This window comes from Emericellopsis cladophorae, assembly GCF_022114955.1.
Source record: "Emericellopsis cladophorae strain MUM 19.33 chromosome Unknown NODE_23_length_310842_cov_116_589050, whole genome shotgun sequence".
In the NCBI taxonomy this organism is placed as follows: Eukaryota; Fungi; Ascomycota; class Sordariomycetes; order Hypocreales; family Bionectriaceae; genus Emericellopsis; species Emericellopsis cladophorae.
This window is the reverse complement of record NW_026250948.1, coordinates 88,060-112,898: the sequence shown is the minus strand read 5'-3', so window position 1 is coordinate 112,898 and position 24,839 is coordinate 88,060. Positions and strand designations below refer to the sequence as shown.

At 52.3% G+C, this 24,839-nt stretch overlaps 8 protein-coding genes across 8 annotated transcripts; 4 read left to right on the top strand and 4 right to left on the bottom strand.

Annotated features, from left to right (window-relative positions):
* Nucleotides 1-119: 119 nt before the first annotated feature.
* J7T54_004033 (seryl-tRNA synthetase) lies at nt 120-1,552 on the top strand (the record flags this gene model as incomplete). The annotated part of the gene is made up of 2 exons (XM_051506549.1): nt 120-1,364; nt 1,424-1,552. 2 exons carry the CDS (start codon nt 120-122, stop codon nt 1,550-1,552), a joined length of 1,374 nt encoding a protein of 457 aa, XP_051362116.1.
* Nucleotides 1,553-4,385: 2,833 nt separating this feature from the next.
* J7T54_004032 (uncharacterized protein) lies at nt 4,386-4,829 on the top strand (the record flags this gene model as incomplete). Its single annotated transcript, XM_051506548.1, has 1 exon — nt 4,386-4,829. One exon carries the CDS (start codon nt 4,386-4,388, stop codon nt 4,827-4,829), a length of 444 nt encoding a protein of 147 aa, XP_051362115.1.
* Nucleotides 4,830-5,284: 455 nt separating this feature from the next.
* J7T54_004031 (inosine triphosphatase) lies at nt 5,285-6,113 on the bottom strand (the record flags this gene model as incomplete). The annotated part of the gene is made up of 5 exons (XM_051506547.1): nt 5,285-5,390; nt 5,445-5,478; nt 5,657-5,760; nt 5,809-5,882; nt 5,943-6,113. The coding sequence occupies 5 exons, from the start codon at nt 6,111-6,113 to the stop codon at nt 5,285-5,287; spliced, it is 489 nt and encodes a 162-aa protein (XP_051362114.1).
* Nucleotides 6,114-6,548: 435 nt separating this feature from the next.
* Nucleotides 6,549-7,164, bottom strand: J7T54_004030 (adenylate kinase HBR1; the record flags this gene model as incomplete). The annotated part of the gene is made up of 3 exons (XM_051506546.1): nt 6,549-6,905; nt 6,973-7,040; nt 7,098-7,164. 3 exons carry the CDS (start codon nt 7,162-7,164, stop codon nt 6,549-6,551), a joined length of 492 nt encoding a protein of 163 aa, XP_051362113.1.
* Nucleotides 7,165-7,597: 433 nt separating this feature from the next.
* Nucleotides 7,598-14,889, bottom strand: J7T54_004029 (uncharacterized protein; the record flags this gene model as incomplete). The annotated part of the gene is made up of 5 exons (XM_051506545.1): nt 7,598-7,955; nt 8,006-12,122; nt 12,169-12,436; nt 13,419-13,435; nt 13,491-14,889. The coding sequence occupies 5 exons, from the start codon at nt 14,887-14,889 to the stop codon at nt 7,598-7,600; spliced, it is 6,159 nt and encodes a 2,052-aa protein (XP_051362112.1).
* Nucleotides 14,890-16,158: 1,269 nt separating this feature from the next.
* J7T54_004028 (nucleosome assembly protein 1-like 1) lies at nt 16,159-17,611 on the bottom strand (the record flags this gene model as incomplete). The annotated part of the gene is made up of 5 exons (XM_051506544.1): nt 16,159-16,209; nt 16,258-16,595; nt 16,644-17,378; nt 17,433-17,512; nt 17,568-17,611. 5 exons carry the CDS (start codon nt 17,609-17,611, stop codon nt 16,159-16,161), a joined length of 1,248 nt encoding a protein of 415 aa, XP_051362111.1.
* Nucleotides 17,612-18,702: 1,091 nt separating this feature from the next.
* Nucleotides 18,703-22,751, top strand: J7T54_004027 (cation-transporting ATPase -like protein; the record flags this gene model as incomplete). Its single annotated transcript, XM_051506543.1, has 2 exons — nt 18,703-21,579; nt 21,630-22,751. 2 exons carry the CDS (start codon nt 18,703-18,705, stop codon nt 22,749-22,751), a joined length of 3,999 nt encoding a protein of 1,332 aa, XP_051362110.1.
* A 959-nt stretch (nt 22,752-23,710) lies between these two features.
* Nucleotides 23,711-24,689, top strand: J7T54_004026 (putative ubiquitin-conjugating enzyme protein; the record flags this gene model as incomplete). Its single annotated transcript, XM_051506542.1, has 2 exons — nt 23,711-23,741; nt 23,809-24,689. The coding sequence occupies 2 exons, from the start codon at nt 23,711-23,713 to the stop codon at nt 24,687-24,689; spliced, it is 912 nt and encodes a 303-aa protein (XP_051362109.1).
* Nucleotides 24,690-24,839: the final 150 nt, after the last annotated feature.

The window sequence follows — 24,839 nt, the reverse complement described above, 5'->3', positions numbered from 1 at the left end:
TCAGATACATCGTGTGAGTCAGACCCGTAGACGACCATTTCTCCAGTTCTTGCGTGAGCCGGAGCAAGCCTGCTCCTCCCAACCTCATCACATCCACTGCCGATTAAAATCAAGCCGACATGCTCGACGTGATCGATTTTATCAAGGAGCGCGGTGGCGACCCCGAGAAGATTCGCGAATCCCAGCGTCGTCGACACGCCCCCGTTGAGATTGTCGACGATATCATTGCCCTCTGGGAAGACCACCGCAAGACACTGTACGCCGCCACACAGTTCAACGGCAAGATCAACGACGTCCAGAAGCAGATTGGCGCCAAGAAGAAGGCCAAGGAAAACGCCGACGACTTGCTCCAGCAGAAGATTGCTCTCGAGAAGGAGAAGAAGGCCATCAACGACGAGGCCACCGAGAAGGATGCCCTACTGAAGAAAAAGGTCAAGAGTGTAGGCAACATTGTTGAGGACTCTGTGCCGGTCAGCAACAACGAGGATGACAATGTGGTCCAGAGAACCTGGGCACCAGAGGGTGTGACTGTCGAGAAAAAGCAGTGCCTCTCCCACCACGAAGTCCTTCTTCGCCTCGATGGCTACGACCCGGAGCGCGGTGCCAAGATTGTCGGCCACAGAGGTTACTTCTTGCGCCGATGGGGCGTCTTCCTCAACCAGGCCCTCATCAATTACGGTCTTGAATTCCTCGAGAAAAGGGGCTATACACCTCTCCAGACACCGCAGTTCATGCTCAAGGACTACATGGCCAAGACGGCGCAGCTGGAGCAATTTGACGAGGAGCTGTACAAGGTGTCAGACGGTGACCCGAAGATGGACAAGTACCTCATCGCCACCTCTGAGCAGCCCATCTCCGCCTTCCATGCCGATGAGTGGCTGGTCAACAAGGACCTTCCTATCAAGTACGCTGGCTACAGCACATGCTACCGCCGTGAGGCGGGTAACCACGGCCGTGATGCATGGGGCATCTACCGTGTCCATCAGTTCGAGAAGATTGAGCAATTTCTCTTGACGGATCCGGAGAAGTCGTGGGAAGCTTTTGAAGACATGATCAAGATCTCAGAAGAGTTCTATCAAACACTGGGTCTCCCGTACCAGGTCATCGCCATTGTCTCGGGCGCGCTCAACAACGCCGCTGCCAAGAAGCTCGATCTTGAGGCCTGGTTCCCCTTCCAGGGCGAGTACAAGGAGCTGGTCTCTTGCTCGAACTGCACTGATTACCAGTCGCGGGCTTTGGAGATCCGCTACGGCGCCAAGACACAGACCGACGTCAAGAAGAAGTATGTGCACTGCTTGAACTCGACGCTCTGTGCCACTACTAGGGCCATGTGCTGCATCCTGGAGAACTACCAGACTGAGGAGGTAAGTCCTTTTTGTCCTTTCATATCCTTCCCTAGTGTGTGCATTTGCTGACGTTGTAGGGTCTTAACGTCCCTGAGCCGCTGCGCAAGTATCTGCCCGGTGCGCCCGAGTTTATCCCGTACGCGAAGGAATTGCCCAAGGACTCCACGTCCACTAAATTGGCGAAGCGAGAGAAGAATGCAAAATAGACCAGGTAGAACCGTGACACAATGTCGCCACAGCCGACGTTGCTCTCATGAAAGAAGACGACACAGAATTGGTGAATGGTCACAAAAGCCTCAATATATACGTGAATGTGGTATTGGTGCATATCGGGGCGGCGTCCAACGGCATCACCACGGAGTCCATGTAGGCCAGAACAAATGTACGCGTAGGTATCTTGCCAAAATCTGATAACGTGATTGATAAGCGAATGTCCCAGACAAGCGAATGTCCCACAAATCGCAACACCACGAACAAGATCGTCAATTAACACACAAAAGATCATTCAATTAGTTCAAACTAATCGCTATGCGCATCTCTAGATGCCTCTATCTTAGCCTAACATGTTCGTGAATTATGGCCGGCCTTCCCGCACGCACTACAATGCCTTATACCTAGCTGCACCGACCTTGCCCGACCACCTCTCCTTGACTATTTAGCTGCTACCTGCGAATCTATATCCTTCTGATCAATCAATGCTTGACCTTCCTCTACTGTCATAGTCCCTCCATTCCGTAGGCGGGTCTTTTTCTCCCTCCGGCGCCGGCTAAGGATATGGTTAGTATCTCGAAGATCCCGGACCTCCATCCTTAGTAACGCTATCTCGTGCTGATGTGCCTTTAAACCCTTAGTTATTAATATTATAGTATTAATTATTAATACTGGGGAGCTACTCTTGTGTCTCCTGATTCGCTATTTAAGGTAGGCAGACTGAGATTCAGTCTCCTTGATCGTCTTAGGGGTCTTTGAGACCTAAGGGTCAGGAAGCTCTAGAGTCCCCTCGGGAGGCGTTAGAGTGTGTAGCTTCATATCTAGCTTTAAGATCACATATTCTGTATCTAGAGGGGCAATTCCAGCTCCTCTAAAGCCTCCCTTGATATTGCTTTCGGTTATCGTGGCTCGGAATACCGCGTGGAAGGCATAAAGGAACTCAGTCTTTGAAACGTGTGTTATAGAGCATTTAATTAGATACTCGATTTCTCGACCGTATGCCTTTTTAAGCGGCCTAAAGTAGCCTATATTAAGAGGCTGGAGTAGGTGAGACGAATGAGGAGGTATATAGAGCGAGATAATCTTATTCTCCTTGTAATATGCCTCGAACTCGGTAGAGTGGTGGCTTTTATGCCCGTCGAGGATCAGAAGACGATAGGCACTATTCGATCGCTTCTCTATATATTAATTAAAGTACTTTAGCTATAGGAGACCCGTAGCATTATCGGTCTAGCCGTTTTTCGTAGTTGCGATAGCCTAATTGCCAGGGAGAGTGCTTTCTTAATACCAGCTTAAGAGGTAATATTGGCCTGTAATAACGATAAACGGCGGCGCTGCCCAGCCCTGCGTAGAGATCGATTAAATAACTATAACCTATTCCCGGTTTCTAGGCTAGACTCTTTTCGGGTTCCTACGCCTTTCTGCGCCTATAATAACTATACCGCTTGTAATAACGCCTATTATAAAGCCTGTCTCGTCGAAGTTATGGATATCACCTGATCGGATGCCATACTTCGCGATTATATTCGCTATAAGTCAAAACCACGCGTTTATAGCGACTAGATCTTCGTATTTGGCCCTCTGGTAGTTATATCTACGAAAGAAACGCGTCTTAAGCTCTAGTTACTGCTTAATAAAATTCCCTGCCTAGCGCTTGCCGACGGGTGACGCGTCGCGGTCGACGCGCAATAGATTGGCCATTTCTTTAACACCACTGATCCGAGGTGAAAACCCTCGCGAATCTAGATTAATTATATACTTAACTAGCTTCTATTCTTCAAGATCGGATAGTTTCCGCGAATTGGCCATAATATCGCTTCGAGACTGTATGCCCTGTCGACGGCGGCCTAGCTTCTTCCTACATACCTGGTAGATCTGGGCTGCGCGTCGCACGCTTAGCTCTGGGTCTTTTTGAAGGGCTTGAAGGGCTAGATTGATACTAGCCTCATTATTTAGGACTGGCATGCTTGGTTGTTGGGGATCAATTGATCAAATGATGATAGTGTGGGAGGATCGATTTGTGGGACATTCGCTTGTCTGGGACATTCGCTTATCAATCACGTTATGCAAAATGTCAAACCCGAGAGCCTATTTGTCTCACTCGGTTGATCCACTGCGTCAAGTTCACTGGGAGTGTGGCGGTGTGCCATAGTGCACAAAGGCGGTGCAAATACCGTACGTAAATAACCCGGTTGCGCAAACGGATTCAGAGTCCAGACCTGAACTCGACACTTCCCAATTGACAGTCTCGCATATAGCGACAACTCCCCCCCAGTCATGATAGCACTAAACACCGAATGCGCAATATGAGCGGCACGCGTGTTTGCCCTTGGTGCGGCTTCATCCCCCAAACCGACAAGGAGTATGAGTTCTTAATGGTACTGAATCTTTGCCGCTTTGCTCGAGACATTGTGGACTGAAGAAAACCAAGCATATAGAGACCGAGCATCCAGATTCACAGCCTGGGAATGGGTCGCTGAGCAGAGGCCCTGAACCTTCACCACCGCGTCAAAGCGCTTCACGGAAGAGCTCGCCAACTCAACTCCTTAAAAAGGGTTCCCCGGAGAAATCCCATTCTAATCTCAATGAGCATTGGAAGGCTTTCTTCTGTGGCCACCAGACAGCTTCGCAGAAACCATCCCCTCGCGTACGTCATACATTGAAAGCGTCGCATAAGGATGGCAAGGCTGAAGAAAATACCGAAGGCTCTTCTTCGGACACGAAACGTCCAAAGCTAGGGGTATGGGAGTATTTCAAGCGTTTCCTTTAGAATTCTTGCTGAAGGGATTGCAGAGATCAGATCTTGGTCGGCATCACCGCGAAGACCAAATGCCATCCTCCCTACGAACCCTTCTCGAAGAGAGGCGAGGTTACTTCTCGAACGGTATCATTTCCGTGCTGCAGAAGCTCCTGCAAGCATCAAACACGACGAGCGCAGCATGGCTTTGCAGCCCTCATGTGACGCACGTATCGAAACTCTCGCAGGAAGGCTCGTTCTGCGGCTACAGGAATATTCAGATGCTTTGCTCGCATATCATCAACTCGGGCAGTTTTGGCGCGGTCAAATTTGGAGACCAGGTACCGAGTATCTTCGACATCCAGGAACTCATTGAGAACGCATGGGATGAAGGCATTAATGCACGAGGGAGGGACGAGACGGGTGGGATCCGCGGGACAAGGAAATACATTGGAACTCCAGAGGCACAAGCCATGTTCACAAGCTTGCAAATACCGTTTGTTCTTGCCCCAAAGAAGTTCCTCTCTCGTTACTAATTTGCTTAGCTGTTCGGTCAATGCCTTTAGGACAAAGGATTGCGCTGAAGCAAGGGCATTGCTTCTCGATTATGTCCAACAGTACCTCGTACAGGGTGCCGGCGAGGATACATCAAAAGTACGAGCGACAACCTTACCCCCGATATATTTCCAGCACAGAGGACATTCTATGACGATTGTTGGTCTAGAGAGACTGAAGAACGGATCACGCAACCTCATTGTCTTTGATCCTTCGTACAAAGACTCGACAGTCGTGGCTGGCTTACGTGGTAAAACGTACACTAGCGGTGGAAGAAGGGCAGATTTCCATTTGCAATCGTATCGAAAGGGTACCAGCTACTTGCGACGGCACAACGAGTTCGAAATCCTAGTGTGAGTCTATCTCATTGCATGTATCTGCCGCACAGGTTTGCTGACACTGTGTAAGTACGACGATGGAAACACCCGGAGCTTGATTAGTTCAGCGTTGTGTTCTCCTCGTTGAACCATTCCTGCAGCTTCTTCAGAGCTATACCACGGTGGGAGATGGCGCTCTTCTCGGCCTTTTCCATCTCAGCGAAGCTATTCGCCCTGGTGAGCATATGATATGGCGTTCAGTCCCCGAATTAGACTTACGTTTTGCCATTGTATTCGAACACTGCATCCCAGCCTGTAAAGGGTCAGCCATATGGATCGGTCCGGGGCAGGTCAAGTCACCAAAATCGGCAGGGCCTCGAGCTGGCACAATCGTGCCCTAACAGGTTTCAGTGGAAAACTCTTGACACAGTTCATTGCAGAGGAGAATACCTGGCAGCGTCCTTGGAAGAGGATAGGCTCCTGTGCTGGACCTTCACAGTAGCCGAAAGTGCATACGGCCTCGGCAGACTTGTCTTCGTACGCAGCAAGCAGATTGTTCAATCCGTCGTGGCCAACAGCCGCCATGAACCATTTTCTGTCCCAGTCAGTGATTTTTTCTCTTTTTATCCACCGGGAAGCCTACATGTAGGGGCCGGGAAGGTCACCAAGCGCCTTATAGCAGAGCGCGGTGTCTTCTACTAGCACAGGTCCGTTCACCTAGGCGCATCAGCCCAAGCCATCCTCGCGTGTACATACGCAGATAGGGAGTCAACACACAGTCTCAGCGGCTTTCTTGCACTTCGACTTGGTCACCTCCTCAATGGTCCCCTGGACCTCTTCAATGTCAATGCTCTGGCTGCGGACTTCGATGCCCGCCGGATCGAGAACGAACTTCACCTCGCGGAGTTTGTTGGCGTTGCCGGTGATAAAATTTAAGTGAGATGGCATCTTGCTTGGGTATTTCCAGAACGTTATGCAAAATCGTCTTATCTCGGTTGTTTCTTGGACGACCTACGTATTGGGTATGCGCCGTGTGAGTCAGGTGAAAGATGCTCAACCCAAACCCCGCTTGATGCATACTCAGAAGCTACGTCTAGGTTGAGCTCCACCCAGTGTACGATGTCGATTCCCTTACAAATGTTCTCACTGATTAATTACGTAGGAAAGACTGGAGAGATGTGGTTTTGCATGGGATGACCCTACCTACTTGCGTCCGGTTGGTGTCCAGCCAAACGACAGCCAAAACGCATGGCTGACTGTAGTCGCTTGCCTGCCCAGTGCCTTAGTCCTCATACCAGGTCCCCCACAAGCTGTCCTCTCAGATTTTGTGCATGCCGAAAATTTCAAAGGTTGCCATCTCTCTTGATTGGAAGTCTACCTACCTTAAGTCTGGGCCGGCGCATTGCCTTTATGGTCCTCTTTCCATTGCTTCACCCACGCCTCAATCCGCTCCACGTTCGCATCCATCTCCTCCGTTTCATCGCTCCTCAATTCTACCACAATCTCCTCGTCGTAGCTGTCTTTGGCCTCCTGCAATAGGACCTCCATAATCTCCGTGTCCATGTTCTCTTGGAGCTTGGCGTCTGGGTAGTTGCGTGCAGTGAGACGGTCGTAGAGTGTGGTGCTGTCTGTGCGAAGGACGACAACTAGGTCGATCCAGCGCTGTGGGAAAAGGTCACAGGCATGCCAGTCGAGAATACAGCCCCCGTCTGCCACCTCCTTCTCGAGCTCATCCAATAACTGTTGTTCGTCAGCGTCGTGCTGGCGGATGACCGGGACATGGTTGAATGCGCAGAGTCCCACTCACCTTGTCCTCGTCGACAATCCAGCTTTGGAACTCATCGTCCCAACCTTCGTGGCATTCTTTGTCCTTCACTATTTGGTTTACTGAGATATGGCGGAAGGAAGGTATGCGTTCCGCCAAAAGCTCACAATGTGTGGTCTTGCCTGTACCCGGGGTACCCGTGACCACGATGTTGGGGTTGGTGCGTGTACTCATGTCTCCGGTGATATTCGACGGTGCAACGCTCGTTCAATGTTAGAGAGCCGTTTGGGGTGAGAAGCGTTCGAATTGTCAAGCTCAAGTACGTACTTCAAGGCAAAAAATGATGCCCCACTTATTAATAGGACACTGAAATCATTCGGTGTGTCGACGAAAGACCAGCTCCCCACAGGAAGGCTACAGTAACACAGATATATCGCTATGCTCATTGACTGTCCAAGTTGGTAGGTCTTCTGGTCTAATTGTATTCTTACTCTCGAACGCATCCAATTCTACGGGGACATGCCAAAATCCTCATCCTCAACCCCTATGTTCCGCTACATCCCGCATCCGACCAAGTAAAAGAACATGGCATACTCTAACAGCAGAGGACCCCAGCCTCACATCTCTATGCCATACAAACGTGTAGATGACTTGTCTTCCGGAAGCATTAATCTTCCGGCTCACCCTCGTCCACCTCTTCTAATACACTGTGCCCCTCGAGACTGTCTCCATTACTGCCGCGTTCCTGCTGCGCCATGGCCTGGGCTGAGACGATCTCCGCCAGGCGCTTGAGACGCGGCGTCTGTAGCCATGAAGGGGTGTATGTCTCCAAAGCTGTGATTGAGCGAGGCTCCGCGATCTCATATGGGCCGCTGTCTTCCATATCGACCGCCTGGAGGAGCAGTACATCGCTCTTCTCGGTCACGCGCGAAGCAACGGCCTTCATGATCTCGCCATTGATGGGCTGCTCGTAATCGGCCACGAGGTACTGGTTCAGCAACTTCTGGATCTGTGAGGGTGAAAGCCTGCGTTGTTAGCATAGGTCCAAGTGCGAATTGCGTGGTTGAAAACTTACATCCAGCAAATGTCCTGGATAATCTCAATGTCATTCAGTGTTGCCTTCTTCAGCTGCAGCAGCTTCGTAGCCTGCATAAGATGCTCCAACTGAAGCGTGCCCTCAGGCATGTCGTGACTTTTGCACCACTCCTCGATACGAGTGATGTTATAATTGATTTGCAGGCCTCGCTTCCAGGACAGGAAGTTGCGGCGCATCAAGAGGTCGTTGAATGCTGTGACACCGACGAGGCGCAGAAGCTCGGTCACTGTTTGGGTGATGATGGCGTCCTCCAAGTAGTACGCCTTCATAGCCCTGAAGACGTTATTCAGCAAACTCAGCAAGTTGTCCATGCTGTACGCCGGGGCCGAGTTAGACTGCAGCAGTTTCCCAAGAAAGCGACTGCTCTCATTGGTGATGAAACCTGGCAGAGATTGCGACTCGATGATCGCCGGAATAACCATCTTGTGCAGCTTCTTCTTGAGCACCTTCATCCATGTATGATAGATGTTGAACTCGAGACTCTCCAGGTCGTGCTTGACAATCTCCAGGAGGCGATCGTACTCATAATTGTCCGTCTTCTGGGTCTCGTACCAGTCTTCGGCCAAGAATACAAACGACAGCATCTCGTGCACATTAGACAACCAGAAAGCGCCTGGGTTGACAGCGTCGTCGCCATCGTGCTGCATGACCTCTTGCTGGATCGACTGCATCACATTGGCGAGGAAGCGTTCTGATTCCTTCACGAAGCCGTTGTTCCACATCTCGGACGTGACCAAGTTGATAAGGTAAGAGGGGAATAACACTTCCTTGTCAGAAGGAGGAGGCGTCGTGTTGGGCGAGGGTATCCTCAAGTTGCGAATCAGACCCATGGTGACTTCCTCGTTCAGACCGTCTTCATCTGCCAGTAGACCCTCAAGCTCCATCTCGACGTTATCGAGGCCGGGCGTGAATGTTGTGCCAGACAAGTTCTGGCGATGCGCAGTGCCAGTCACAGCCATAGATACCGGTCGAGGATTGTACGCTCCACTCATGCGATCGGCCTGGATGGGCTCGGCGCCAGCGCTGCGACGCTTGGGCTTCTTGGAGGCTACCAGGTTGATAAGGCCGGCGCCAACCGGCGCAGCTGGCGCAGCGCCATTTGTAAGCTCCCCATTGACAGGAGCATTCCTTTTGGCGAGCTCCAGTGCGTCGCGAAGTGCTTCCAGCTCCTGTCGCAGACTACTATTGTCTTTCTCGTGTTGCCCACTGATGCGTTTAGCATCCTCCAGTTCAGTGCTGGACAGACGTAGTGACTCCCTGAGCTCGCGCTCTTCTTCTTGCATCCGCTTGATATTGACAGTCGATTCGTCAAATGCAGACTGGAGCTTCTTCATTTCGTCCTCCATTGCCTGTAAACGAGCAACGGCGATACCGGCCTGGTTGGCCTCCGTCTGCAGCTCCTTCGTCCTGGCCTCGAGTGCGTTGTGCCGGCTCTTCCACGATTTGATTTGGCTTTCATAGTTGTCCACCTGTGACGCCAGATTCTTATTCTTCTCCTTCATCGAGCCCAGGGCTTGAGTCAGCTCCACCACCTTGTTCTCCAGCTTGTACGAGATCTGCTTTAGATCACGAGCTTCTTCTCGCATGCCCTTGTACTCCTTGCGAGCCTGTCGACCACGCCACAGACTCTGGACCAGACAAACTTTCCTGCGATATTGTCTCCATGTCTGCAGCGCACTTCTCGATCTCCAAGCCCTCTGGATAATGAGGGCAGCATTGCCAACCCTCGCTTCCATGATTTGCTTCCTGCGCAGGTAGCCCTTTGCAACGGACTCGAAAACGATGAGATCCTTGCGAATGACGTGGTACGCCTTGCGCTGCTTCTGACCGCGCCAGACACGCTGTATGGTCGTGGCAGCCCGGATGGTGCGCAGTTCTCGAGCATGTCTCCGGGCGATAAATGCCCTCACAGCAGATTGAGTCTGAACAATGGCCTCACGGGCCTCCAAGTAACGACGCCTGTAGTACTTGGCCTTCAGATTCTTCTGTATCATGATGGCGCATTCGTTCAGACGGTTTGTGCGCAAGTTCTCAAGGAAGGCCAGCATACCGGCACGGAAGAAGATCTTCGTCAGACCGAGCTGATACTTGTCCATGCCCTTCTCGGAACTGGTGCCAAGCGCCTTGGAGAGGATAGCATCGGCCATTTGACGAATTTCAGACGTCCATCCACTGGATTGAACGAGCATGTAATAACGAAGAGCAAACTCTTCATATGTCCATCTCGTCGGGTAACCCGCACAACTGATGCGCACAGTTTCCAGTACACCGCAGGCACGCAACTGACTCAGCACCATGGGGCCTTCAAACTTCCACGCCTCCTTGGCCTCATTTGGCTTGATGCAACGGATGTAATGGACGTCCGTGTTGTTGATGGTGTGCATGAGCTCGATAAGTGACGACCTGAAAATGCCTCCCAGTGTTGGCTTCCGGTTGACAGCCACGCCGATCTTCCTACCAGCAGCGGGCTTAACAGCACTGGACGACGACGACGAAGCGACATCCTTTTCGCGCACTGCTGCGGCGGCGTCGAGGACTGTCTTCAGGAACTCGTTTGAGGTAGCACGCAGCACTGAAAGCTGCTCATCAGGCACAGTGTCGCGGTTCTTGTCAATAAACCCGTCTGATTCATAGGTGACATCCACAGCATAATGGCACACGGTGAAAGCAGACTTCCCGAAGCGAGGCTTCTTGAAGAACTTGTGCTTATTATCACCAAAGTTGTTGTGGAGCTTCATGGCGAACTGCTCATCGGAACCCATGGGTAGGCGCGATTCTTCGTCGAGAAGGGACAGAATACCCATCTTGCCTTCAATCAAGTCGATGCACGGCTGGTTATCCGAAAAATCGATAAACGTCCAGTCAATCTGCTCCCGGAGATACTCCTCCTGCTCAAGTTTGAACACGTGCTGGTTGAATTCCTGCTGGAGCTTCTCGTTGGCGTAGTTGATGCAGAACTGTTCAAACGAATTCTTGGCAAAGTGCTCAAAACCGTAGATATCCAGCACGCCAATGAACGAAACAACGCGACTCAGAACTTCCTCGGTGGCAAGACTTTGGTTGATCACGTCCACGAGCCAGTCAAACAGGCTGGAGTAGATGAACTTTGCTACCGAGTCTCGCACGACGATGGCTTGAGCCTGGTTCAGGTTGGACGTGATCTTCTCACCACGTGTGATGAGTTGCTTCTTCACGATCCATTTCGCGAAGTCAGCGGCATTGACGCCTAAGATGTCGCAAGCCTTCTCCAACGAGGGTTCGTTTGGTGCAAGGACACTGTCGTTTCGCGATGCTGTGATCTTGACATTGCCTAAATGCAAAAGAGCAGCTAGAATCCTGAAGATCGAGTGCTGCTGATCCTCTGGCACACCAACTGTAGTTAATGACTTTTTCGTTGCCTCAAATTCCGCCTTGTCATCAACGCCATCGATCGTTGGTGACTGCCCCTGGTTGAGGTATTCGAATTGGTCCACCGGTAGAATGTTTAGTTCCTCGCGCTGTTCATCCGAAGCACCAGCGACGAGTTGGTAGAAAATGTGGTAGTTGCGCTCCTTCAGCGGCTGGAAAACGAGACGCGAACGCTCCAGCAAGTAGGTACGGATCTTGGCACCGATAATGTTGGTTGCCTCATCGAACATGATCTCGATGTACTTTCCAAATCGCGAGGAGTTGTCGTTTCTTGTTGTCTTTGCGTTACCGAAGGCCTCCATGATGGGGTTAGTCGCAAGAATCTGCTCCTCTGTCTCGCTCATAGATTCGTTACCGCGTTTAGTCCGGCCGCTCGGGTTGTCGGGGGACTCTCGTGTTGCAAAGTATCGCATAATATACTTGGCGCTGACAGTCTTTCCGGCACCCGACTCGCCAGACACAACGATCGTCTGGTTCTTCTTGTCGCGGATCATGTCGATAAAAGCCTCTTCTGCAATGGCAAACAGATGAGGGGCTTGTGTCGCACGCTGCCTTCCGGCGTACACCTGAACCATGCCCGGGACATATAGAGATTCGACGCGAGCAAACGGGTTGGTGGCGATGAGAACGATACCAGAGTACGTATAGATCTCTTTCTGCATATATCGGAGCCGGATCGCTTGGAGCACTGGGAGCGGTTAGCAACGTCTGAGGTCCAGAGATCCTACACATACCGGCCGGCTCGTTGAGATGTGAAAGGTTCGTCAAATCATCGCTCGCTTCAAGCATGGCGGGATTCATCAACGGTGGCAGGGCCGGATCGTTGCCTTTGGTGAGAGCCTCCTCTGAGACCTCGATCGTTTTCTCCTCGTCATTCTCGAGCTTGAAGACCAGCGTCGCCTTTCCGCCATCAACAGACCTGCTGATAAGCTCAGACGCTACCCAGCCTTCGGCAGCATCAGGCTGCCAAGCTCTCGTGCCGACATCATATGTCGATGCCATCTGGGGCGACGCCCAGTTATCTCTAAGACGCTAGAGTGTGTGTGTGCGGTTGGTGCAACGGTTGGTTGTCGGTCTGCTGGAGGCGGAATGGGTAACGGAGGTCATGAGCGAGGGAAGCTCGTGTTCTCGTGGGAATTCGTAACGGCGTCAGGGAAAAAAGAACGAAGCGGTGTCCAACACTGTCAAATCAGCTCTCCGTTGTCGCAACAAGATGGAGGCGGCAACGACCGTGTCAGAGACGATGGACTCGGAGTGTCAACAACGTTGCTGATGGGGAGACAAGGAAACTTTTGGGAAGCTTGCTCTCCTTTGCTTCTGCCAGGAACAGCACAACGGGATACGGTCTCTGTCGGGACGGACAAGGGGTTGAAGCCTTTGGGGTGCTTGCCTCAGGAAGTTAGGAGGATCCACGCCACATGCAAGCTGCCGGGCTAGAGGCGGTGGAGACGCCAAAATAAATAGGTAGGGGACCACACTGCCGGGACGTGTGCAGTGAGTATTCAATTCTGTCCATACGGAACCAGCTTTCCCCTGGCGCGCCCCCTGAGTCCGGGCGGGCTTCTACCGCCTAAGCCTCTGGAGTATAAGGTAAGTAAAGCTCAGGCCCCAACCCCCTGAGCGCGAACCTTCGCGTCACGTCGGGACCAAGCCAGCCTCTCTCAGAATTGCCGCATCAACGCACGTAACTCACAACCCGGACTTCCTATTAGTCGAACGGTGTGTCCGGGTTCTCAAGGGCACTAGATTTGTTTGCCACTTTTTCTCACGAGGCTGACAGGTCCTTCTGGCAGGAATGTACCATTGGTTGAACAAGTTAAAATGCAACCCCGAGGAACGCCTCCGATATATGCAACCCAGGCTTTCCGAAATTCGACTTGTTGAGGCCGCAGCACCCAGATACTTTTTTTTCCCGTCCTTAACGTTGTTGAGTCGCCAAGGTGATGACATGTACTCCCCTGTCGCAAAGAATCTAGTAAAGAACACGTGTAAGAATGCGAGCTGCGTAGTATGGTTAGTAAGTAATGTCTTGTGATGATAAGATGCAAACACTTACAGCTGAGGCCCTCCAAGCTCTCGTACAAATCTTTGATCTCCCCAACTTGGACTTTGCTGATGTCTGCCATCAGATAGGCCACATCGCCGCGGTTGTCGCTGATCTGTTTGTCGACGTTGTGGTCGCCCAGAATCTCGTTGACGCGGCGCAATACACCAGGCACGTTCTTGTGAATGTAGATGACGCGTGCAGTATTTTCCTCTTCCAGTGTCAAAGAGCGCAGCTGTACCTCGGGGAGATTGACGCTGCCGAGAGTAATGCCCTGGTTGATGTAGCGTACGAGGGCTTCGCTAACCTCAATACCAATCGCACGCTGTGCCTCTTCCGTGCTGCCGCCAATGTGAGGTGTCAGGATGATGTTGTTCAGGTTGCGCAACTCGTCGCCCCAAGAATTGAGCGTGGCGTTGAAATAATCGCCATTGGCCGCAGGCTCATGGGGGTACACGTCAAGCGCAGCACCAGCCACCTGGCCGCCGTTCATTGCCTTGATCAAGGCGGCAATGTCCACAACGCTGCCTCGGCTGGCATTGATGAGGTAGGCACCAGTCTTCATCTGCTCAAACTGCTTTGTGGAAATCATATTGCGTGTCTCGGGCAAGTCTGGCACATGGAGTGTGACGAAGTCGGCCTCGTTCAGAAGGTCGTCGAGAGTAGGCACTTGTCGTGCCGTACCTAGCGCCATCAACGTAACGACATCGTAGTAGATGACATTCATACCCATCGCCTCTGCCAAGACCGACAGTTGCGAGCCAATGTGTCCGTAGCCAACAATGCCGAGCGTCTTGCCGCGGATTTCCCAGCACTTGGCACTGACCTTGTTCCAAGTGCCACGGTGCATCTCGTTGGAGCGGTCACCTAGTTGACGGGCAAGGACGATGATCTCGGCAATCACTAGCTCGGCAACAGAGCGCGAGTTGGCGAATGGGGAGTTGAAGACAGCGATGCCATGGCGAGCAGCATAGTCAAGGTCGACCTGATTTGTGCCGATGCAGAAGCAGCCTACCACAAGAAGGTTGTTGGCCTTGCTGAGGACCTTCTCAGTAAGCTTGGTTTTGGAGCGGATGCCAATGACATGTACGTCCTTGATTTTTTCGATGAGCTCGTCTTCGGGTAGTGAGGTCTTGAGAGCCTCGACCTGGTAGCCTTGTTTTTTGAGAATCTCCTGTCCAGATTTGTTGACGTTTTCGAGGAGGAGGATCTTCACGTCTTGGGTGTTGAAGGGCTTGAGCTGTTTCTCGGAGGCAACCCGTTGTACCAGAGGACCAGGCCAGCTACCTTGGGAGGCTGATGGTGTATGGAATGTGGCCGAGGGCGAGGTGGAGAGCTGATGGCCGAAGCTCGTGGAAACAGCTCTTTCGCTGTTTGAAGGCGTGGCCCTGATGTCTTGAGGGGGGCTCATCGTGGTGTAAGGCGATGATCAACTGTTGGAAGAAGGGAATGGTATAATTGGAGTCGATCGACCTGAACTTCGACGTTGGCTTGATATAACAGAGAACGAGGACGAGTTTGCGAATGAGAGAATTACTTAAGTACGTTGCCAGCAGTAAAACGTATGACAGCTGCGCTCGTGGTGGGTGCTGGATTTCGGGCGACCCTGTGCTAATTCGAGGACTATCCAGTCACACTTCACCGTCAATACAGCGACAAGAGGAGCGTTTGAGTCACGGGCCTAGCCCGGAATCGAGTAAAATTCTTTCTGTGGCCGTCGCGACCCTTTTTGCGAATAACGGCGACAGATCAGTCTTTCGCCCCGCGTCATAGTAGGCTCGGTCGGGTATCGGATGGAGGGGCATTGTTCTACATCAGTAATTACTGCGATGATTGGATATTGGTGGGGCAAGTTGAAGGGTCCATTACGCGACCGGTCGTTGATTTCTGCCATCTAACTTAAGTAATTACCATTTCCCGACGCTGTCAAGTCTGACTGTAAGTAATGATGTTGACAGACATGAGGATGTACCGCACTTCAGAAGAAGCAAGACGGGTGCAACAAGAAGAAGAACAACAACAGTATCTCGAAATCGATGATGGCTTTGGATAACACTACGTACCAGATGCTGGCAAACAAAGTGCTAGTGGATGGTGCCAGCTAGCGCCTGCCAAGACACTGGCACCACCCTGATTTCCTCATGTAGCAATACCGCATGTTGCTGCAGCTGCATGCAGTCACAGTTTCGCCAGCCGGACATGGAGCAACTGGAGCGACACGAACATGGCATCACTCCGCTGATTGATCATCGAATTGTCTGTTGTGCACGTGTATGCACGCATTGAGGTCGATTTAGTGGAGTATTCCGGAGATTGCTCACGGGGCGGTAGCGATTACTTCTATTACTGAATTGCCGTCATCACAGACTTATACTACATCCTATTACATGCTCAGAAAGGAAGACCATACCACGTTTGTAAAACGCATCGCAAATAAATCCACGAGACAAAATCAAGCAGCGAGAGTACCGTCTAATAAACTCGCATCGTATCAAATAGTGACCTCGAAAACGCACGTCATGCCTTTCTGTTTTTTTGTGCTCCTCTGACCTTCCTTCGGGGTCATTTCCTGAAGCGACCCCTGGATAGTCCTGCTTGGGAGCTCTTCCTTAGGCATATCCCCGAGTGTTCCTAACATCACAGCTCGAAAAGTTCTTCACTTCTGTGTGCCGCTTGTCGTTTAGCTCTGTTTGCACTCGGCGGCTTCTTGCCTAGGCTTGCCTGAGCCGTCCTGCCTCATGTTAGCTGGTCTCTTACGGTGCGTCACAAGGGAACTGACCTCTTCGTCAGTCTCCTCATCTTCGTCCGCGTCCTCGCTGAGGTCATCGTCGTCGTCATCATCAACGTCGTCAAAACCATCGTCGGAGCCAAGATCCTCATCGTCGATTTCCTCGTAGGCAAGAGCTGCGCCAGTGAACCAGTCGATGGCACGAGGAATCAGCTTCTCCTTGATATCCTCGCCCAATTGATAGTCAAACTCAAGACGCTCCTCAATGTCCGATGCGACGTCCGCGTCGTCATCCTCTTCATCCTCCTTAGGAGGCTTGGGAGGCGAGAAGAACAAGAAGAATGATTCGCATGGCACCGTCCTCTTCACGATACGGGTCTGTTTTGTAGCTACATGGTTGTCAGTGACTGTCAGGCTGCGATTCTCGGTGCCCTTACTCTTGTTTCGCTGCTTCTTGGCCTCAACGCGGACGGTGAGGTCCTGAGATGGCTTCCAGTCGATGGCGTCTCCCTCGGCATGGTCATAGATGAAGTCGCCGCCGTAGCCCATCTCGCTCTGGTAGTAGTATGTCTTGGTGAGAGTCTTATTCGAGAAGAAGTCGTTGGGAGAGAATTCGAAGATGATGCGGAAGCCGGGCACGTCCAAGTACTCCATTCGGATATCGGTCAAATGTTTGAGAGCAGCCTCGTCACGGTCGGTGATCATCTCAGCAAACGAGACCTGGTTCTTCATGGCTGACAGCCAGAACTCTGGAATACCGGAGACATCCTCTGGCATCTCGCTCTTCTGCTCGGTCTTGGCGGCATCGGCTTCTGGCTTGTCCTCGTCTTCCGCGTCGTTGTTTTCGTCGTCCTCGGCAGCCGCCTTGACTTCCTCCTCCGTAGGCTCAGTAGAACCGTTGACAATCTCGGCACGACGGTTATACAAGGGCGTGAACTTGCCGAAGTACTTCTTCTCGAGCTCGAGGACCTCCTGCTGGAATTCGGCCTCGAGCTTGGAGTGTTCCTTCTGCAAACCCTTGAGACCATCGACTCGGCGGCGGACAGTAGCGGGAAGGGACTCGACATAGCCCGAGGAGCGGCCAACAAGGGAACCCAGACGACCCTGGATCATCTGGACGAGCTGGGGGTTCTGGGCAAAGATGGAGGCCGCAGCGGCGCGCTCCATATCATCTATGAACGTTAGCTGAACCATGCAAATATTCTGATGCATTCATAGCTGCGCACCTTCTCGGATGCTCGACACACCAGGCTGCTGAGCGTGCGATGAAATGGGCGCGTTGGTGGCAGGCGTGTTCTGGGGGGTCCTAAGGTGGGGTAAGATCAGTATCGTTCGTCAGTAATGGGCGTCTCGAAGCTTACGGAGCAGTCGCCTCAGGGCGCTTTCCACGGATGGGTTCGGCCATGTTGATAGATTTGATACTGAATATGTAGTTGTAGGTGGAACAACAGCGGTCGGGAAGGGGGCGGTGGTGAGGTGTGGGAGAGTGAAGGAGAAAAAGTGAGGTATGGAGAGAGAGGCGGTAGGGCCCTTGACGCTGGTCCCGCCGCCTGAGCTAGAACAGAGCAGAGCCACTGGCACCCAGCCGGCCAGCAGAAACCGCTTTTGCCGTTTTTGGTGGGGGAACACCCCTCAGGTACTACTAACCCAGACGAAAAAATTCAAACGGCCTGTCGGGGCAGCACGCAGCAGCCTGGATCTGCTGTTTTGGTGCGCCAGGCTTCGGAGCTAACGCTTTGCAGGTTGTGTTTCTTGTTGAGAATCTAGAACGCCGTAAGTGGTGTGTGTACACGTCTTCGATCCGGCGCTCATTTCTTGCTGAAATCAATATACACCAGACGTAACGAAGGTGCATTTTTCCTCCTCACGTGTTTTGATGCACGTCTCACAGTAACAGATCAATTGAGCCACGATACATATATACATCTAACTTGGCCACATGCCTTCCAAATTCACGTACAATGCTTCTTTGTTGGGCGGTCAAGGGACCAAATGCATGCATGCGGAATTGAGCAAAATCCCAAAAGAAAATGCAGATCTGACTGGTACACTATTAACTGGTTGATCACTGTCTCCTCCAGATAGTCGACAAAAGATATCGAACCTGCCATCTGGCACCGGAGCATATGTGAATAACTTACTTTCACATGTCACTTTGTTTTCTGCTGCTTCATCTCTACGCGAGTGTCAAGTGTCCATTGTGATAGCCTGAGCGCAGCAGAATCTTGTTTGTAGGGTAGCCAAGTCCGTACCCACGCGCGCTCATGTACGTAAGTCGCGAGAAAAAAAAGACCATTGACGTGCATAGTCAGATCACAGTTCGTGCATTAACGTTAAGTGTGCCGACTATTTCTACTCCTTAAACCCAAACCCCCATTACTGTCACAACACCTTGTCATACAAGCTGTCATATCCTGGAACATTCCACTTCACTTTACCACTGGCAGCTTCTCTCTCCCATGTCAGCGACAGTGCATCGCCGGTGACATTCCCACCATGGAGGACGAGAACGCCTCGAGACGACGCCGGAGTTCGTCTCGAGCCACGGCCAATGGAGGACCACCGCGCCTTTACCGCCTGAATTCCAACCAGAGCCAGTCCAGTATCTTCGAAGATGTCGAAATGGCCCAAGAGGAGCTCTTCTCAGGGCCCGTGGCTGAAAGTCTCCCCACAAGTGTTTCTCACTTCTCGCATCGTCGGCATCGCGCCGACTCCACGACGAGCTTTGTATACTACGATGAAGAGGACGACGAAGAGCAGCAGCAGCAATACTCTCCAGTATTCGAAGCCGACTCGGAATACATGCGACGAAGTGTAAGCGACATCGGCGATATAGAGTTTGGCATAGAGGATGGAGGGGAGGATGAGGTCGACATGGCCGAGGACGATTCTGCAGATCACGACTACGACGATAGCAGGCCTGACGCGTACATTATGCGACGGCACTCATCTACCGCGTCACGGACTTCGATACATGCGCCATTTCTGCGGAGGGACAGCGCATACACAGAGCGCAGCGGGCGGTTGACGGGCCGGACGAGTCAAAAGCTGTACATGAAGAACGAAGACTTGACGATTGCCATCGCCGGGTTCAGTAACAGCGTGGTTGGATATGTTTTATATCTGGCCATTTGCATTCTGACAGGGGGGCTTGGTTTCCTGGCTCTGCGCTGGATGCCACGATGGTATGTGGCTGTCGTGGGAAGGCCTTGTGCGTTGGCTACTTGCGACTGGGTTGTCATTGAGAATGAATGGCAGGAAATGTCCATTCTCGACGTCAAGATGCGGTCTTACGGTCGTCCTTTGTCGTCAGTTTTCGGACTTTCCGAGAAAATGTTTGCGGAGGATCTGGACGACGACAATGATCCCTTGATCGAAGACCTACGTATACTCGACTACCGCTATGTCCGCCTATGCTATCATCCGCTGAAGGACAAGTTTGTCCTGTCTTATGGCTGGAAGGATCCTGACTGGACTGACGTGCGAGTCGTTCGGGCGGGATTGGATACCGATGAGAAGAGCATTCGCGAAATTCTGTTTGGCAGCAACCTCATTGACATTGAGCAGAAGTCCACGAGTAAGCTACTCGTTGACGAGGTCCTCCATCCTTTCTACATCTTCCAGACAGCGTCACTCACGTTATGGTCGTTGGACTCGTACTATTACTACGCAGCCTGCATTTTCGTCATCTCCGTCGGCAGCATCGCTTCGACCTTGATCGAAACTCGTGCGACTATGAAACGCCTCCGCGAAATCTCGCGGTTTGAATGCGATGTTCGGGTACTCCGAAATGGGTTCTGGCGTTACATTTCCTCAGGCGACCTGGTACCTGGCGACATCTACGAAGTCAGCGACCCAAGCCTTACACAGTTCCCGACCGATGGGCTACTTCTGAGCGGCGACTGTATCGTCAATGAAAGTATGCTCACGGGCGAATCTGTTCCCGTCTCCAAGATACCTGCCAACGACGAGACGCTACGAGGCATGGACTTGGGGGCATCGTCTGTCTCTCCTGAGACGGCGCGTCACTTCCTTTTCTGTGGCACCAAAATTGTGCGAACCCGCCGGCCGCAGGAGGATCAAGACGGCGATGCTGTCGCCTTGGCGCTTGTGGTTCGAACAGGCTTCAACACGACCAAAGGCGCTCTTGTACGATCAATGCTCTTTCCTAAGCCCTCCGGGTTCAGTTTCTATCGGGACTCTTTCCGTTACATTAGCGTCATGGCCCTTATTGCGATACTCGGCTTCGTTGCCTCCTTCGTCAACTTTGTTCGGCTTGGCGTCGAATGGCACGTTATCATTGTACGAGCCCTGGACCTCATCACCATCGTCGTGCCCCCTGCACTGCCTGCTACCCTGACTATTGGTACCAACTTCGCTCTGGCCCGCCTGAAGGGTAGGAGCATTTTCTGTATCAGCCCTCAGCGGGTGAATGTGGGCGGGAAACTTGACATTATGTGCTTCGACAAGACAGGTACATTGACAGAGGAAGGCCTGGACGTACTTGGGGTGAGAGTGGTTTCCAAGACGACAAATCGCTTCAGCGAAGTTATTTCAGAGTCGCAGGCGCTGGTCCAGACTGAGGCTGACTCCGATCCCGACCATGCGCTGACGGCAGTATTGCACACTATGGCTACCTGCCATTCGTTGCGCTCAGTCGACGGCGAACTTGTAGGCGACCCTCTAGACCAGAAGATGTTCGAATTCACCAATTGGAATTTTGAAGAGGGCAAGCAGAGTGCTGGGGATGTCGACGACGAGGAGCAAGGAGGGCTTGCGCCATCAATTGCCCGCCCACCGGATGGATCATTGCAGCTTGGCGTCGTCAAGTCTTTCGAATTCGTTTCTCAGCTGCGACGGGCCAGTGTGATCGTTCGTCACTTTGGCGCAAAGAGTGCTGATATCTACGTGAAAGGCGCCCCCGAGGCCATGCGTGAGATCTGTCGCTCAGATACATTTCCCGCTGACTACGAAGAGCGACTCTCGTATTACACTCACAAGGGCTACCGTGTGATCGGCTGTGCCACACGCCACCTCCCGAAGCTGACCTGGGTCAAAGCACAGAAGATGACACGCCACGATGTCGAAAGCGGGCTAGACTTTGTTGGGTTCATCATCTTCGAGAACAAACTCAAGCCGACAACAAAAGAAGTGATTGATGAACTATCAGAGTCTAACATTGGGACAGTCATGATCACAGGTGACAATATCCTCACGGCAATCAGCGTTGCGCGTGAGTGCGCGCTCATGGACCGACGTGCGCATTGCTTCGTCCCTCGCTTTCTTGAGGGTGATTGTCGGGACCCGCAAGCTGAGCTTCAATGGGAGAGTATCGACAACAGCGCCTACACGTTGGATAGGAACACGTTGCTGGTAAGCTTTTCTGACTGAATGTCACTGCGAGATTACACTAACGTTATTAGCCTCTCCCTCCGTCACCATCTGCCGACTCGACCTTGCCCTTTGAAATCACTAATCTTCGCGACTTCTCACTTGCTGTTACCGGCGACGTGTTTCGATGGATCGTCGACTATGCCGCCCCCGAAACCCTACAGCGTATGCTCATTCGCGGTAAAGTCTTTGCCCGCATGTCACCAGATGAGAAGCACGAGCTAGTGGAGAAGTTGCAAAGCATCGACTATACCGTGGGCTTCTGCGGTGATGGTGCCAACGACTGCGGTGCTCTGAAAGCTGCAGATGTTGGGATCTCACTTTCTGAAGCAGAAGCGTCTGTGGCGGCGCCTTTTACCTCGAGGGTCTTCGATATTCGTTGTGTGCTGGAGGTCATCCGTGAAGGCCGTGCAGCGCTGGTCACGAGTTTCAGCTGCTTCGAGTACATGAGTCTCTACTCTGCGATTCAGTTCACCTCCGTCAGCTTTCTCTATGCCAAGGCATCCAATCTCGGCGATTTCCAATTCTTATTCATCGACCTCGTCCTGATCCTTCCGCTGGCCATCTTCATGGGCTGGTCTGGGCCTGCGCAGAAGCTTCACCGCAAGCGACCGACCGCGGACTTGGTGTCGCGTAAAGTCCTAATACCATTGCTTGGGTTGATGGCTATTTGCGTTGCCATCCAAGCCGTGGCCTACGTTGCCGTGCGAGAGCAGCCTTGGTACAAGCCCCCAAAGCTGGAGCATGAGGGCAGCAACATCAAAAACTCAGAGAACACCGCACTGTTCCTTATGTCGTGCTTCGAGTACACTTTTGCGGCGGTGATACTCAATGCTGGCCCGCCTTTCCGCGATCGCGCCGCCAAAAATTGGCCATTCACTCTGACGGTGCTGCTCGCCTTGGCAGTGGTATTGTACATGGTGCTGGGACCGGCGCATTGGTTGAAGAAGCTCATGCAGCTAAGCTACATGAGCTTCAGTTTTGAATTGCTCCTCATCGGGTTGGGGGTCCTGTTCTTGGGACTAGGGTGGACGTTTGAAACAATGGTCGCCGGAAATCTGGCTCGTGCCATTGGCAGATGGAATCTGAAGTTGTCTGGGGCTGTGAAGCAAAGGAAGAAGTACAAGACCATTGAGAACAGTATGCGGATTTAGAGGCATCTTTCGGCGTCAAGGCAAATGTCGACAATCTTGAAGCGAGTTGAGTGTAAGCATGGTGCGAACAATTTCCATATATTGCTCTTCAGTGACTGCCTCCACGTATCTGCGTAGAATTATCGTATCGCCTTACCAGCGCCTCGCCTCCTGCGCGCATATACCAATGCCCAGATCTGCACCCATTCAGTGATCCCAAGGGTGCTTCCAGCCCATCAACACGGGACCTGCATGTGTTAGCATCATATTCTGTCGTGTATTCGTTCGGTCGCGGTTTGAGAGAGCCTACCGTCCTTCTTTGCCCGGTACATCAACTGTGCCAAGTTAGCGTCGAGTCGCAAGATGATCCAGAGAGCCAGCTCCAAACGCTGTAGAAGGAATGCTTACCCAGAACCACATTCCCGCGCCGAGCGCAGTGGCAGTATACCGGTAAATGCCAGGAACATGAGGAACAGGAGGTTTGGGAGGACCAGTCGGTCGGGGGTGGTGCGTCGGGCCAGCCATGTCTTCGCTTAGTCGATATTCTGCTGTACAGTCTGCGTCAGTATGCTTCGAATCCGTCTGGATAGTTCTCTTGAGCTTACGCGACGTCGTGGATGTTCAATTGCTCAATGTTGGGGATGGAGATTCGTCGCCGTCGTTATAGAAAACCGTCGACTGATGTGATTATGTAACGCAAGTGAGTGGGTCGGTTCAAGTTGTTGCGTCCCGTCATCGGTCATCCTGACGCCCGCCGCTTGAACCGCGACTCCTTGACACGGACTCGGCGTGGGGGGTGGGGCTATTGTGCTTGTGTAAGGTGTCTTCATCTAAGGTACTCTTTATCTAAGGTGCCTTAGCATTGAACATACATCAGCTCTTCTGTAGAATTACATGCCCGTCTTTCCTCACTGATCCAAAGGTCGTCGACTGCATTATTCATTGGAATTTGATTAGTTTGCTGGTTTTCTTCTGCCGCCATGGCTGCAAACACGACGCTCAAGCGTATAAGTACGCCCTCCACCACGTCCGCCGACGACCATAACTAGTAGACAGACAGTCACTAATAGTTCCACAGCCAAAGAAGCAGCCGAGCTGCAAAAATCACCATCACCCGACTTTGCCGCTTCTCCCATCGCATCCGACCTGTTCGAATGGCACTTCACACTTCGCGGCCCACCTTCGAGTCCCTACGCCTCGGGACAGTATCACGGTCGCATCTCACTCCCGCCCACATATCCGTACCGCCCACCTTCTTTTCGCTTCTTGACCCCGAGCGGACGCTTTGAGACTAACAGAGAGATATGCTTGAGTATATCAGGTCATCATGAGGAGACATGGCAGCCGGCATGGGGAATCCGTACCGCTCTCGTCGCCTTGAGGAGCTTCATGGAGACGGACGTCAAGGGCCAACTCGGTGGCATGGAGTGCTCCGAGGAAAGGCGGAAGACCATGGCCGAAGAGAGCTGTCGTTGGAGGTGCGGCGTCTGTGGCATGTCCAACGCAGAGATCATGGCCGACGCCGCGGATCGTTGCAAAGACGCGCCGCAGGCTAAGCAGGATGTTGTGCCAAACGAGCTGAAGATGGGCTTCAGAGATGAATTGGAGAAGCCGAAACAACAACAGAAGCAGCAGCAGCAAGAGGAAGAGGAGAGGGAGATGGCTGAAATGGCGGAAGGGTTCGTCCAGACGGCACCACCTGTGGACCGCTCGCAAGCAGAGGCGCAGGCGCAACCATTAACCAGGAACTATGAGAGCAGACCAATTCAAGCAGCATCGCAACCAATACCCGCACAGCCTACAGCAACACAAGCGGTGCCTGTGCCAGAGCAGCCGACGGGCCAGGTTGCAGGCTGGAGGAATGACAATGGCGTACCCGTTTGGCTGGATCGCCTCATTGTTGCACTCGTGGTCTTTCTGGTCGCGTTGCTCATGAGGATCATGTACGTGGGCGTGTAGGATACGCTCTCAAGGCGTTGGTTGGAGTAAATGAAGCCTGTGGGTTTGCTTGCGAACTCATGCCTTGTTACGCAAGCATCTACGCGTGGCACTTGCATATCCCGTCATAGTGTTTCTGTTGTTCACATTTAAGGGGATTCTTGCGCATCG